The following is a 10,444-nucleotide window of genomic DNA, read 5'->3' as shown; positions in this document are numbered from 1 at the left end:
TTGACTTGGCATACATGAAATATCCCATCGAGTAAAAGTTTCTGTGGTCTATTCTTAAAAACAAGATAAACTTGACATTTTTAAAAGAGCGTTTGAATAAAAAAATAATAAAAAGAGATAAGATAGTAAAGTGAATTTCAATTTAGCCAGAAAATTGCAACGCCTCAAGCACTGATAAAATAAGTGGCGTTGTTCAAGTTGCAGTAATTTACTTGGATCACCGAGCTCACAGTCGACTGCTTTTTTCTGTTTACCATGTTTGTCGATGTGCTTGTAAAAACAATGCAATTCCCACTAGTCAAGTCTCATTCTTTCAACCAATTGCTGCTACGGCTATGCTTCATTATTTTCGATACATTTGATTAAGAGTTATTACTACACTTTTTACTAAACTACTTATTTTCATGAGAATTTCAACGAATGTACGCAATAATATTATTAATAGACCAATAATACTGTATCGTACTGTAAGTAATGTACCCATGTGTTCATCTCTTTATGTTTTCGTATTTCCAACTGATACCATGAGAACAAATTCTCAATAAAATAATTAAAAATTTTCCTACATATTACAAATAATATTTATAATCACAATTAATGAATATTATGATTGAGAATATCAAATAACCTGTTTTATTCATCTATCGCAAAACTTAAGTATTCTAACACATTTTATTTACCATATAAATTTCATAATACTATTCGTGTTTGGAAATCATTTTTAACCTTATTTTTTTCTTTAATTAATTGAAAAATTTTTTTAAATAACTTCATATTTCGTGTACACGTTAAAAAATGAATAACTCGATTTTGTAAATCTTTTTTTTCTTTTATTTTTTATTTCTATTACATTTCATCAAGTTTCTAAATAAATATCAAGTTGCAAAATTCTGAAATTATCTATTTTATAACTATCAATGTAAGCGTAGCATCGTGAAATGTATCGTATGCCAGAATGTAAAAGTCTTTAAAACTATAAAAGTATTTCATGAAAAGAAAAAATAAGTTTCTGATTTAATGTTTTGAGTACTGAAATTCTGCAACGCTTAATTTGTTACTAGAACGATTTATGTTTTATATTGTTATTGTCAAAACATAGGAACTATGATCATTCCGAAAATATTTTTAATTAATCTTCATAACTTCATAACTCTAAATTGACGTATTTCATAATAAATTAAAGAATAAATTCCAAAATCAGTTGGAATTTGACAGAAATAATTATTCCGATATTGTGAAATAATACAAGATATTTTTAACTATATATATTATATTTAGTAGTTGTTCGGAATTGGAGCATTTTTCTTTTAGAAATCTCGAAACTTCTAAAGCTGATTGTCGAACGTTTTGCAAGTCTATCTAGTCTCCGCATAGCAACATCTAAGCATTGTTGCCAGCTAACTTAGCTGTCGCGTGGATATTTAAGGAAGCGCGCATCAAGACACATTGTCAGTTACTCCTCCGAGTCAGTTACTCATCCTAATCAGTCATCTACACTACAGCCACGTTATTAAGCCAGAGTCTACAGCCGTAAGCTAAGCTCGTTACTCGATCCCGCTCTCTCAGTGCAGCCATTGCAAGGAACACACATTCAATTCTCTTGTGCGCAACGGTTAACAATCAGTCAAGAATGCTGACTGCAGTACAAGGAAATAGTCACTACAAGAAGCATAGTATTGGGATACTCCTTTACACGAAGGTCTACCATTAGTCTCTATTGAGGGTAACTACCATTCAAATAAATCCATACTCTCTTAATGAATATGGTCGTCTCTCCCTGCTAATTGTTACAACGTTAGCACAGATCAGAAAACCAACGTATATTCCCGTGTAAGGAGTTTACACAACCCATTGCTGATCTCTATAGCCCATTAACAACATCATCACCATCACCAAGGAGTAACTATATCGTTGTGACAGAACATAGTTCACATTCTCCGATGAGAAGAGAATTCAGAATCAACAATAATGTAATTATCAATAAACCAAAATAAACGTTTTTTAAAAGAAGTCTGCACACACTGTATATCTGTACAGTCCTTCCACTTAAGTCCTTACATAAGCATCGTTAAGATACAAAGATCGTGTTATAAAGGAATTGTGGGAGTCATCAATTAACTCTTTCACTTCATACCTACGCTTTGAAAAATTGGCTTTCTAACGTCTTGGATGAGGGCGTTAATAGAGATGCACTCAGAGACAGATCAACCTAGAGCCACAGCAAGGCTCTCCAAACCAGGTCAACAGGGGTGTTTAGAATTAACTAAAAAACCACAAGGTGTTATGTGCAAGAGATGTGCGGATAAGTGGAAGAGATAGCGTATTAATTTAATATTTAACACATCTGTTTATTGTGCTGTTTATTCCGTTTAATTTCTGAATACAGGAATGATTCTTGTTGATGAATTCAATCGATGAGCCCTTGGGGTTCTGTGGTAGTTGACACTTGGCGTCAGTATGCACCTCATTCGGAGGTAGAAGGTTGTAAGTTTGCGGATCCTCGTGGTGTAGTGCACTGGAGGTCGGACGATTATAAAGCTTTTCCCACTTCTTCGAGTAGAGACGTTCGGATCTGCAAGGTGTGCGCTGAATGGTGTGGAGATTTGCTTATCGATTCGTGCGCGTGGGGCACAAGCAAGATTCTTTTGGTGGTAGATTATCCTAAAAAGTGAGAGGTTATACCACTTCTTCGAGTAATGCCACGTCGTGAGTCTGCTACTACTTTGTGCTCGGTGCACGAGCGAGGTGATGCTATTACAAGCGAAGACTTGGCGTCGAACTCTGCTGAGAAGTGAGAGTGTTCCAAGGCGGTCCTGCTAAGACCTACCAAAATGCCTACCAGGTATCACTAAAAAATCCATAGTCAACTCAGTTGACAGGATTGTTCACTCAAACCATTTGAATGCAAATGCTGCTCTAAGAAACATCAGCTTACAAAGTGCTTAAAATTCAAAGAAATGTCATTATTAGAAAGACACAATCTGGTAAGAAGCCACGGAATTTGATCTAGTTTTTTAAGAGACCAGATGGGCCTCTGCAAAAGTTCTAAAAAATGCAAAAGGTGCTCCAAGGAGCACCACTCGTTACTACCCGAGGAAATCCATTGGATCCATTATGTTTTGCCCTACCCGTCGTGTTCAAGGTAAAAATACTCATGCAGAAGCAATAGTTCCAAAGCTCCAGTGGGACGAGAAGGTGCCATCTCAACTCTCATCACAATAGCTAATCATCACAAAGGATCTTGTCAACTTGACAGAGATATAAATACCACATTGTCTCAATATAAGGATGACCTCATCTATACTGCATGTGCATCTCCATCCACGACTCAGATAGCATTATGACTTCATTGGTATGCTCAAAAACTAAGGTCGTGTCCCTTAAACCAATGACCATATTACGACTGGAACTAGCTGCAGCACTGCCCCAGCGAAACTAATGCATTACGTGTTAGCCAAATTGAAGATGGACGTAAAGGAAGCATATCTGTGGACAGGCTCAAGGGTGGCACTCACATAGATAAAATCCCAGTGAAGATGGAAGGAATTTGTGAGAAACAGGGTTTCAATCATTCAGGACCTCATTCCAGATGCTCATTCGAGATATGTTCTTGGCACATCAAACCCTGTGGAGTGCGCCTCACGAGGTATAAATGCATCCCAACTTCAAGAACATCCACTATGGTGGTCAGGACCACCTTGGATGAAATCACCAGAGTCATGGCCAATCAAGCCAACATTGAGCGACAAATAATGTGAACAGGACTACTCCTACGCTCGTAACCATACTACTAGCCACAGTACCTAAGACGCAATATCAATGGGACAAAATCCACAGATACTCAACTCTCAAAAAATTGTTGCGAATGACAGCACTCTGTCTCATTTTTATCGCACAATTGAGAAAAAATCATGGGATGTTCTTTACTATCCAGATAAACTCGGAAACCTTGGAAAAGGTAAGGACCTTCTGGATAAAGGTAACTCAATTAGCATACTTCTCTCAAGAATTAAGAGTTCGTAGCTCCAAAGCTCTTCTTTCAGAGAATCATACATTCATTCGACTGGCTGCATACGTCGACAATCAAGAATTTATTAGGGTTGGTGGAAGACTGAGTCGACAGAGCACCACTCACCCTAGAGAGCCCAGTCCTCAACCAAGAGGAATAATCATCAATGGAATTGCTGATTATAGCATTGGCAGTTCGAGCCAAGAAATCAGACAGTTTTGAACATCTGGCCTTTCGAGCCGGATCAGCGGACAAATACGTACACAAAATAATTTTTATTTGCAATAACTGATGCACTTAAATAACTATCGTTCAATACAAGTTTTAATGTTTAATGTTTTAATGTTAAGAATAGAATTGGCTTCAATTAATTAGAAACTCGATATCAAGTGTTGCAAACCTTAAGAATAGAATATATATTTATATTTATATAAATATATAATTATTTATATCCATATATCACTTCTAAAAAAAAAAGTAATTTATTTAATATATGTATTCCCTTTGACAAAAACAAATAATATGTTAATCTTATGTTCTTTAATAATGTATTTGCTTAAATTTATTATTCATAAATTTAATACAATTAATTAAAAACTGAAATTTGTGACATTCTTATAATCATAATATTGAAAATAATATATTATAAAAATGATATGGAAAGTTTGTAAATATTCTTAATATAATTTCAAAATTAACTTCAAGCGAATCCTCCTTATGATTTATTATAAATTGTCTTTTAATTATACCAATTTGTGTATTATTTTTAAGTGGATTGACGCAATTCTTTAATCAATTTAATTATTTAGTAATTTTGAGGAATTAAACACAGAATAATTGCGATTTGTGGTTTATGGCAATTATAGAATAAGAAGCAGTCAATAGTAACTACACTTCGAGGATTTATAACTTTTGCTGTTTCAAGATTCTTAAGTTTCTTATAAAGCAAGTAGTGCATTATCGTGTATTTAGCTTTTACAAATTAAATTCTTGAAATACAGAAGTTTTTTTGAATTAAAATAAAGTACCTTTAAGACTTAACATGATCGCGCTACTCTTAAGAGTTTATTTTTATTTTTTAAACAGTGAATTGTTTTATTAATAGAGGAAAAGAGTATATGTTAATTAAAATTATACATAAATTTTTTAAATATTTTTTTAACATTACAGTTTCAACATTGATTTCTAAATCACAAAATTTTTCTTGATGTTGCCAAACTAAGATTTATAAAACTATTAAATACCGAAAAAATTTGCTTTTCTATTTATATACGTTGATTATTAAATAACTTTGGAATAATTGAAGTTAATCTAAAAATTTTGGAAACTTTTACCGTTTATGATGAGTACTAACGTATTTAAAAAGAAAAACATACTAAATCAAATATATAAATCAACAGTAATAGTGATAATTAAATAAGAATATTTATTTTAAATATAAAAATATATATTTATATAATTTCGTATATTCGGGTAAATTACATTTCTCATAAATAAAAATTTTTTTAAACAATTTTTGAAAAAGTGAAATGAATAATTACATTTTGAAGAGTAAGATCTTTGGCATATTTATTAATTTAATAGTACTTTGCAGTACATTAAATAGTACATTTAATGGTAATCTAATATATTTCATTTAATTTTTTTATGTTAATATAATATACGAATCTACGGTGAAATAAAAACTTTAATATTTCTTTATAATTTAAAAATGTGAATATCCATTTGTAAATTTACGATTCTTTTATTATCCATATTCAATCATCAAATAATGTCAAATCTAAAAAGAATGTATATATATATAAAATTGCTACTGTTATAAGTATTGAATATATTTTTGTAACAGCAAAAATACCAAATGGATTTCATTACAAAAATAATAATATTTATAATAACAATTTTGTTTAAATTAAAAAGCTATAAATTTCAAATTAGCGAGATACTGTAGTATAAATAAATACAGATAAATTAATTAAGTGAAACGGTAATATTATTTGAGTTAGTATTGTATAAATATTTATTAATGTATTTGCAAGAAAAAAAATCTTGAAACATATTTTATGAATTTATTATAATTTTGTTCTGTATATTAAGATTTATTTATGGTATTGATATTGGATTATATTAATTTTAAGAGTTAAAGTTTATTTAGAGAATAATAATAATAGTAGTAGTTTGTTATATATTCACATGTATTAAATAATGAACTTAATATTATACAATTTCTTGAATATACTATAGTAATTATGTCATATTATTTTATACATATTAAATTATGTGGCTAAGACATAAAATTATTAAATTTTGTACAGAACTATAACCGTTGAACAACAGATTAATAAAATACTTTCCTATTTATTATAAAATGAGATAAAAAGATTTCATATATTATTGCATATTTTAGTTGCATCTAGTAATTCTTTTTTTTTTTTGTTTAAAGTATTTATTAAAATTTATAAACTGTCATACATAATAAATAATATGAATAATTCTAAAATAAAATAATAAATATAGTTATCAAAAGATTTTACGCAACCATATATATATATTTTTTTTTTTAATGTTACGTAAAAATTATATTCGTATTTTACGTAATGTGATGAAGGTACACAAGTATAAAGGAAGTAATGGGCAGGAGTGCAAAAAAAAATTAGGGAATAAGAGTAGTAGTTGAAGAGATAGGATAGGGATGAAGAAAAAGCAAAATTATGTGCTCGCCCAAAGTCAGCCTGTGAAGATTTAAACAACGCCAAGTTTAAGCAACGCGTTAAACTTTTCTTCTTGTCTTCTTTACAATGTCCAGGCTAAACTCAAACCGTATATGAATTGCCTCTTTCTGTAACCTGCAAAGCCAAACATTGAGTGCTATTCAGTACTTAGAAATTTGAATTACACAGCCACCTCTTATACTCTCAAGGACGAAAATGTCGACGCCGACAACGTCTGTTACTAGTATGCGTCTACAATGACTAAGCTTACGTGACAATGTGTTATTATCTCTAGTGCTGTGCATTTCCTATTCTGAGCCGTAGTTCCGAATTTCTCGTTTAAATTTTGATGCTATTTTTTATGGCGCAAGTTAGACAGATCCGTTCTTCACTTGCGTGTATTCTTGACAAGTCTATATTTTTTGATTAATTTTTATAAGTGTTAGCAACTATAAAATATGTTCTGGCTAGATTATTGAATTTTTATGAAAATTTATATTAATAGCAAATTGGATTTTTTAATATGAATTAGGTACTTTATTATTATTATGAGTTACAACTTTGCTCTTGTATATTCTTGTTTCTTTTAGACATTTTCCTTTTTTTTATTTATTATATTAATTGTACTATTGTTATTATGCCATATCTGTTAACACAACTGTATTTTATTAATCATTTTTATTCACAAATTTATGTATATTGTTAAAAATTATTATACATATCAGAAATCCTAATTTCATATTTACTTTTTTAAAAGACTTTCTTATGATCATAAATAATAAAAATTCACTATGCTATTCTTAATCTTATGTTATCAAATTGTATATCAATTTTAATAGATCGTATAACTCTAGGATATATTTAAAGAATAGAAAAAATAACTGACATACGAGAAAATCGAAGTTGATAATAGCTAAACAACTTCCTAGAATAGATATGATTTAATAAATTAAAAAATTTTCTTTAAAATGTTTGTCGCTGTCAAGTTAAAGGAGTCTATTTTGTAAACGAAATGAACATTAATAAATTCATAAAGTGTGACTTTATTATTTAATTAAAATTTAAATATTTATTAGTATGTCTATTTTTTTGACTAATTTCATATTAAAAAGATATTCGATTATAATAAAATATTTAATAATTCAAAGATTAAACTTCCCACTACATTTGTGCAATATGAATTTTGGCTTTAATTTTTTATAATCAAGGAATAAATGTTCACTTTTGATGAAAATTTAAAAAGAACGATTAGATTGTTCCAAATTATCACATTTTAATGAATAAACAAATAAAAAAGATAATAAACAGTCCGTTCAGTGATATATGAACAAAATGCAAAGTACCTCAGCAGATAACTCGAAGTTGAATTTATTTTATTTCAAATAAACAATTGTATTAATCACTGTAGATTTTAGATATTAAATCTTATATGAACAATAGTCATTTGAAATATTTGTGTTGCGAATCTTTGAGTATTATTTAAAAATATTTTAATTTTATGATATGAACATAGTCGCTTATAGTTTTACACTTACATCCAACGTACATTATGGATCCATGCGCAAGATAAATGCAAATATATTCTAGTAGTATCTTATGGGAAAACGTGAGAGTAGTTTGGCGATAAAAATAATGTACGAACTAGTGAACGAGTTCACCAAGCAATATTCATAGAATAGTCGACAAGAGAAGCTGACCGCAGGGATTGAACAATAAAAAAAAGGTATTTTCGAGGCATCCCGTCTCTCTTATCCACAACGCTTTTGTCGAGCACTTATTTCGTAATAAGTTCTGCGACTTTCGAAATTGTCACATTTTCATCTATTTCCGATATCGTAGTTTATTACAATCAACACTTCCTATGAACGTATAAATTTTCTAGTAGTCTTCGACATCCTTCTAAGTGAATTGGCAATACAGGCGGCGATTAAAATTATACTACGTCTATGTGATACAATGTCCAGTAAGAAGTGAAGAACGCTCCGTTGATTTTACGAGGAAAATATCTATATGGACGATGCCAAAGCGGGTCGGGCGGGGGAAGGGGGCAGTAAGGCAGTGCTGGCTGAAAGGAATTTGCTCACGATCGTCTACATAATTCCTTTCTTCTTTTTATCTTTTTATTCTCCCTTTCATTCGTCGGTAAAATCTAGCACTTTATTTTCAACTTTATGACGTAGATTTTTCGCAATAGAATCGTCGGTGAAGAACTAGTAAAGGTAGCCAAATAAAGACAGTTGATTTCATTCCTTATGAAATAAATTTATTGTTTAACCAAAGACAAAGTCTATTTTTCGATTGTCAGTATATTTTATAAAAATCAATTATTAAAAAAGTTCAATATTTCAACTGTTACTTTGTTTACTTTGCTTCGGATTACTTTGCTTCGATTTTTAATCTAAAATTACAAAATCACTTCGATACAGTTCTGTAAAAATTGTATTAATATACGCGTTTAATCTTATTCTTAATTTATTAATTTAATTAATTTAATTTAATTTTTTAAATTTTATTTAATTTTATTCTTAAAATAAAAAACAGATTGTAAAAATTTATTAATTGTAAAAATAATTATTCAAATCATAAAGTTGTGTGTTAATATGCTTTATTAACTAATTTATCTTTTAAAATAGTAATTCAAAGTAACAAACAAAAGTATTATATATTTAACGATAGTGTAAAAATAAAAAATTGTCTTTAATCCATATTGATTAATATTGAATTTGATTTAAGATAATTAATTAATTAAAAATATTTATACTAATGATTAGATTTTCTTGTTGAAATGACAATTATATAGTTAAAAGTGTTAATATAGGCGTTGATACATGTATATGCGAAAATAAAATTGAGAAGTTTTGTTTGTGTGTTCAATCAAATACTACTGTTAAACATATTATAAAATATCTCTTTTCATCATTTGAATTTTACATATTGATAATTTATAAAATAAAATTTGATTAAATATTGTGCGCTTATATAAACCATTGTATTTCCGTTTTTTCCTAATATTGCTATTCTTACATAAGATTGTGTTTGATTTTAGGCTTTGATTTAAAGATATTATTAAAATTTCCTTAATACAATTAAATTTTCATATACTTTTTATAATTTAATAATATTTCTATAAAATGTAAAATTTCATAAATATAAGTAAAATAATGTAAGTTTATTTATCATAATCAAATAATCACAAAAATATTAATAGTATGTTATTCTTGACATTATGTCATTATATATTAATCATAAATATATTTCGTACATTTGAATATTTGCAGGTGAATCGAGTGGTTGTGGCATTACCGAGGAAGTAGTTGAATGGATGGAACGCATTCAAAATTCCGGAGAGCTCGAAACACCGATACCACCAGTGGCGCCAAAAAATCTGAAAAACTGGAGTCCTGAAACAGAAACACCTGGTCACAAATATAGCAAAGAGGCGAATATACCCTCGGACCATTGGATCAGAACCCGACGCGCAACCAGACCTAAGGAAGACAGTAAAAAGAAGAACACTTGCTTTCTCTTTATCCAAACGGATCCTCTCATTTGGAGACATATTTTTGAGCAGGTATTACTGTGAAACTTACTGGCTTAGTATTATATTTATTTTTGGAGTCTTTTAATTATTCCACTTTATAAACTGGCGAATAAAGTAACGCGATATTACGTTTTTATAATTGTGATAAATAAATGAATTTTAATGTAAAAATAAATGTAAACTCTT

General features: G+C 29.4%; 1 protein-coding gene across 1 annotated transcript in view; it reads left to right on the top strand.

The window, feature by feature from the left end:
• kuz (zinc-dependent metalloprotease kuz) overlaps positions 1–10,444 on the top strand; it is a 67,398-nt gene that overhangs the window by 44,625 nt on the left and 12,329 nt on the right. Inside the window, exon 4 of the mRNA XM_011503397.1 lies at positions 9,996–10,288. Coding sequence (XP_011501699.1) covers positions 9,996–10,288 — 293 coding nt within the window. The remainder of the gene's footprint in view (positions 1–9,995; positions 10,289–10,444) is intronic.

The sequence above is a fragment of the Ceratosolen solmsi genome, unplaced genomic scaffold (genome assembly GCF_000503995.2).
Source record: "Ceratosolen solmsi marchali unplaced genomic scaffold, CerSol_1.0 scaffold10, whole genome shotgun sequence".
Taxonomy (NCBI): domain Eukaryota; kingdom Metazoa; phylum Arthropoda; class Insecta; order Hymenoptera; family Agaonidae; genus Ceratosolen; species Ceratosolen solmsi.
The sequence above is the reverse complement of the archived record's forward strand: the minus strand, read 5'-3'. Positions and strand labels throughout refer to the sequence as shown.